Source organism: Tenebrio molitor, chromosome 8, assembly GCF_963966145.1.
Source record: "Tenebrio molitor chromosome 8, icTenMoli1.1, whole genome shotgun sequence".
In the NCBI taxonomy this organism is placed as follows: Eukaryota; Metazoa; Arthropoda; class Insecta; order Coleoptera; family Tenebrionidae; genus Tenebrio; species Tenebrio molitor.
Window position 1 is genome coordinate 18,107,558 of NC_091053.1, and position 6,000 is coordinate 18,113,557.

Here is a 6,000-nt window from a genome sequence, read left to right on the forward strand (position 1 = left end):
AGGTAATCTAATCTTCTATTGCAAACTATTAAAACTGACAACAATGCACTAGACATTGACGCTATTTATAACCTCAAACTTAGTTCACCAGACAGCTTTACTACCAACTAAAATGCTAAATTTCCATTGTCCCAAAACAACGTGAATGCATTTTAGGTGAAACCGTAAATACAAGGATCAGTCAAATAACAGTTTTTATTAAGGAAAAAAAACCTGTGGAATCTTTAGCAGAAACTCAGAAAAACTAGCATTAAGTAAGAACTAGAAAAACTTACATGAAACCTAAATTTGCCAAAATAACGGCAGCCAAAAGTCAAAAAAACATTTTGATCGGTTGCGTCAAGGTTCCCGTTTTGGTGATAAGAAATCCAGATACAACTCTTTTTTTTATCGCGTGGTAGCCGTCATGTCGTCACAGTTATCTCAAGTCATTTCCGCGCCTACGAACGAAAAATTTAATTTCCTTCCACCAAATGTTTTTTGCAGTTTAGTTGCAGAGAAGGTTGAAAACAAAGGAAATGACTTGCAGACATTTAACAAGATGGATCTAAATATTCTCTTTTATGTTTGCACCCATTGCATGATTCTTTGTACTTTTTACTGCACCCAGATTATCATTGTAAAGCGCGAGGAATTATTTGGACACGTTTGAAATTATGAATCCGCACCTGCGTCGCGAACGAAGGTGATGATCGGTCATAGGGTCTAACGTGTACATTTTTTAAACTATAGGGGACAAATTGTAGTTACGCAACTGGCACTATTTACTATTCTTAATGAAAAATGAATCGCTTCTAAGTTATTAATTATTATACAAGGTTTTTTTTTCTCAAATTGTAGTTGTTTCAGTGGTACAGATTTTCGTAATAAATTCTTTACAAGACTGTTGTTATTTTGTGTTTATTGAAATAAACATTCTCTACCTGAATCGAAGATTCCAGAACGATTTAATTTCGAATTTTATTTCGATCGACCTTACGCAATAAAAGAAACGTTTAAATATTTATCAAGTGTGGATAAAATTTGATGTGATAATCGCATTCAACAGGTGTCCGTAGTTGAGATCCTCTCGTTATTTGTTTTAGCAAATTTTCCTCAAGCGGACCAGGTTTTGAATATCGTTGTTATTTTTAAGGAAATAATGGATGTGGAGCACCTGTGGCACTACAACGAAATGGAACTGAACAAACTGAACACCGAAGGCCACTTAGGCAAGGAAGGAGGAAGCGGAGCCGTCCACAACCTGTCGAACCACCCTCTCCTGGCTGGCACAGCCTTGGCAGGGTCGACCGACACCAATCCGGATTTCGTCGCAAACCTGTGCAATATCGCCGACCGTCGACTCTACAAGATAGTCAAGTGGTGCAAGAGTCTGCCCCTCTTCAAGAACATATCGGTAAGATCGCAAAACGTCACCGCTCGACGACCAGTCCAACGTAAATCTGTTGTTCCGGTTTCAGATCGACGACCAAATCTGTCTGCTGATAAACTCGTGGTGCGAGCTGTTGCTGTTCTCGTGCTGCTTCAGGTCGATGTCCACCCCGGGGGAAATCAGGGTGTCCCTGGGGAAGAGCATAACGTTGAATCAAGCCCGGGACATGGGCATGCAAGCGTGCATCGAGAGAATGTTGAATTTCACCGAACAGTTGAGGAGGTTGCGGGTCGATCAGTACGAGTACGTCGCGATGAAGGTTATCGTTTTGCTCACTTCAGGTGAGAGGCGTGGCGGTCGCTCGAGAGGATGTGTTCTGACGCGACGATTTTTCGTATTTTTCAGACACTTCCGAATTGAGGGAAGCCGAGAAGGTGAGGGCTTCGCAAGAGAAAGCTCTGAAAGCGCTCCAAGATTACACGCTCAGCCATTATCCAGACAGTCCTGCCAAATTTGGAGAGTTGCTTCTCCGCATTCCTGAATTACAACGAACTTGCCAGGTGGGTGGATGTGGTGTTTGTTGTGGAGGTGATCCCAGACCGTATTTTTACCGAAGATTTCGAAACTGATTTTACCCAGAAGATTTGTGTTTGTTTATCCGTTTGTTTTCGTAGACAATTACGAGTTGTAAAACGGCAAGTTTTTTCAATAATTTTTATGTATCTAATGACAAAGCAATACTGTGACATATCAATGAAGAATTTGATGAATTAAAATTATTTTTGTTCGGTTGGGAACACATTTACGATTTTATGTTGGTACACTTGACTGTCAAATTTAAATATTACAATCAAAAGTCAAAATAAATCAAATTGTCATCATCTTAACCTTGAAAGCGAATCAATAGACAACTCTTTGACAAATGACTAAGCGTACCAGTTGTTCGGTAGTGCCAACTCACAAAATTTGTATCAGTCATTAAAAGTCACCAGGTATTTATGGATAATCCTAAAAGCAAGCAAGTGCTTTTCGGTAGTTCACAAATATCAATTCCTTAGTCAGATAACAATCTGGTTTATTTATCATTTTTATTAATCATTGTTTTGTTGACAAATAGTTATCTTTTTTTAAATTAATTGTCAAAAGTGTTGTCATGCTGGTATGAGCCACTAGTTATTTGATGGTTATTAAGTTGGCAATGTAAAATGTCAGTTGTATGTCAGCCATTTTTATGTGAAAGCGCTTGCGCTACAGAAGCCGCAATTACTTTTAAATTTAAAATAAAAAAGTAAAATGAATCTCCGAAAGTAAGGATCTGGAAGTTCCCTAACACGAGAAAAATTAGCTATGTGATGTGAAGAAATGCAGACAAAAAAACCGACCAAGCTAATGAAAGAAATTTGCGGTAACGTTGCACATGTATTCGATGTATTTGCAGGATCTTGTACCAAATCGCAAACATTTCTCTAAAAAATCCCTTTTTTAGGTTCACTCGACAATTGTTTTTAAAATTCTCCGTGAATTTGGCAATTTTGGTTGTGTAAAAACTCCCGAAAATAAAGGAAAGAAAAAAAATTGAATCAAATATGTACTGAAAATGAATAAATTGCTTGTATTACCCATTAAATGCATTTTTCTGTGTCAGTATCGTCTTTATTTCTTGTATTTTGGTATAAAATTTGCTTACACCTGAACTTTTCTGACATTTGAAAATTACTGACATAACCTCAAAACTGATCGAGGGCAATTTTACGGTAGCGAGTTTTTGGATGGTACAGTCTGGTCTTTAAGGGAATTATGATAATAACAATTAATTGTTTAAAAAGAATGGAGTGTTCGATCGATTTTTTCGTTTCGGTTTTGTTTACGATATCGCATTTGACACAACCGTCCCAGTTGAGTTAATTTTCTCATTTTGGATTTGTTCCAGGTTGGAAAGGAAATGTTGACCATCAAGTCAAAAGATGGCGACGGACCGAGCTTCAATCTACTAATGGAGCTTCTCCGAGGGGATCACTAGACGTGCCTTATTAGCTTTGGTGGCGGGGTCATACTTACAGACAGTATTGCTTATTACTCTTAGCTTTAAGTGGAATTTTACGTACTTAGTAACGTGCTGGACACTCGATTCAACGTTTCCAGCATGTCTGATATTGAAACTGACACATAGGTATAGTCTTGAATTGCAGCTCTGTACAGACATGCGGAAATCATCATCATTATTATTACTTTTTAAGTTAGAACTTGACGAAACTGTACATATATTTTTAAATTAAGTTTCTATTTTGATATTTTTTATTATATATATACTATCTGAGGCTATTTATTGTGCCGAAGCGTTGACGAATTTTTCTAACTATATTGCTGAATACTTTTTTTGTTTTGTTTTGAACAAGTCGTGCTCAAATTTTTTCGCTCGTATCTGATACGAGCCGGGGCATATTTTTGCAATCTATCTATTATTATACAAATCTGTTCCATTCCAATGGCGTAGTTTCTGCTGCGGTCGGTCGGACAGTCGGGCTGTCGGCATTTACACGAAATAAACGAACGTACTACTACTATATTTGCGGGGCGGCGCACAAAATCATGAACAATTTTTCCAAAAGTATTTTTTAGATTTTTCGCTAGGTTTTCGTTGACGTAAGACGCGCCGCGCCGATGAACAAACCGAGACTATTGTTGTAAATAGTCTCATTTTTATTTATTCAGAACGATACAAATGTTTTTATTTTTGTAGTGCCAACATAAAGAAATTCGAGACAATTAGCGCAATGCGAGTACCTAAATCATTGTTGCATCGTCGAAAATTCAAAATTACGTTAATGTTACTCGACCGTTTTTAATTTATTATTTCATTTTTATTTGACCTGAAGTGTATTTGATGATTGTTATTTATTGTAGTCTTTCGGTATTATTGTTGGCTTTAAATTTTAGAAACAAATACTGTGTTACTTATTTTACGAAAGTGTCTTAGACTCATTTGAAACGGACGAAATGTTTTTGTTGTTTCCATCGATCGTGTCATCTGAAAAACAGTGTCAATATTTATATGAAAATGATGAAAAAAAAATTATAAGACTTAGGGGAGGCCTTCCATGCCTGCATACAATGCAGTATTAGCCCTAATACTTTTTGTACTTGTCATTTTACTAGCAATTTATACAAAAACAATTTTGTATTGAAATATTTAAATATACATTACATCAAAAGATTTAAATGTATCTTTGAAAACCCTCTCCACGAGATCCCGATCATGTAACTGTCAAAGTAGGTAAGTTAAGTACCTTTGATGTCCACCATATTTCCTCAGTGGTGTACCCAGAAAGAACTATCACTACATTTTTTAATTTGAAGGAAGACTCGATACTGCAATTGGATCATTTTGGCTAACCTCATGGGGCTAAATCCTTTTGATTTTCGAAAAATTGTTTATTTTTAAATTAATTAAAAACTCATTTCCATAAATGACTTATTTGTTCAAAATTATGTTTATTGTGTTCCATCTATGACCAATTTGTAGCTTATAGAAATATCTATGGGACTAGATAGGTTCTTCGATTTTTGGAAAAAGGATTATTTTTCGAATATGTGATTAAATATGATTTATAGATTTCTCAAACGACCCATAAAATCTAAGTTTTTATAAACTTCAATGTGGAAAACGAACGCTCTACCGAAGTAAATATTAAGCTAAGATGATAGCGAAGAATAGAGATGAATTGAAAGACACAATAACAAAATCTGTGAAGGATAGGGAGGAAAGAGGGTGCGTGGGACTAGCCACTCAACCACACTTATCAGTGGCCAAGAAACGCGAAAGCGCTCTATAATAAAGTAGGTATAATTTGTTTCAAAATCAAAAATCCACCAACACTGCATTCTACATCGAAAATACAACCGACAACGTCGCCAACTTTTGTGTTTAGTGTGTTTTGCAACTGTCGGAAAAAGTGGGGTTATGAAAGAAAACTGTTGACAGTGGTTTTGGTCGTAATTCATCGTGTTTTATTTATTCTCATTTAATTTCTCACTCGAAACGTGTGATATGGTAGCTACCACCTTTTTGTACGTAATAATTATTTTGTGTTACGTAAATAAACGCAACAGTTCGATGTCAAATTTTGGCGGAACGTTGGGCCAACCCAAAAAAATGAAACTTATTCTAGGGATTTCTTTGTTTTTGCCAACATAATTCAACAGGTGGTGGATTTTTGATTTTGAAACAGATTATAGTACTTTTTTCAATAATGGAAGGTTTGACTGAGGGGGCAATGCCATGAATGTATGGGTTTCACATAATATTGGGACTGTCTGCAATTAGAAAAAAAACATCAAAACACAAAATACGAGTGTATTTACGAGTGATAATGAGCCCAACAGAATTGAAAATGCAACCCACAATACATTTGGATATTAGTTTTTTGAATTACACTCCAGACAGATTAAAAATGGGTTAAAGAAATACAAATGTGCAACGTAGACGTGGTTTCTTCCTTTGATTTAGATTGTTTACGTCTCACTCCAAAGACGCAAGTGTTTCTTACTACCACCATTGAAAATTGTATGAATTCTTCAACGAATTTGGCAACCATATTTTGCAGGAAAGATAACCACGTTGACTGCGT

General features: G+C 36.1%; 1 protein-coding gene and 1 long non-coding RNA gene across 3 annotated transcripts in view; both read left to right on the forward strand.

The window, feature by feature from the left end:
- Positions 1-4,586, forward strand: part of Hr39 (Nuclear hormone receptor FTZ-F1 beta) — a 48,781-nt gene extending 44,195 nt beyond the window's left edge. For both annotated transcript variants that reach the window (XM_069057083.1, XM_069057084.1), the window contains exons 6-9: positions 1,136-1,396; positions 1,461-1,713; positions 1,778-1,932; positions 3,303-4,586. In XM_069057083.1, coding sequence (XP_068913184.1) covers positions 1,136-1,396; positions 1,461-1,713; positions 1,778-1,932; positions 3,303-3,392 — 759 coding nt within the window. In that variant the 3' untranslated portion in view covers positions 3,393-4,586. The remainder of the gene's footprint in view (positions 1-1,135; positions 1,397-1,460; positions 1,714-1,777; positions 1,933-3,302) is intronic.
- Positions 1,939-3,016, forward strand: LOC138137602 (uncharacterized). Its single transcript, XR_011161803.1, has 2 exons — positions 1,939-2,800; positions 2,859-3,016. It is a non-coding gene; the product is annotated as an uncharacterized lncRNA (long non-coding RNA).
- Positions 4,587-6,000: the final 1,414 nt, after the last annotated feature.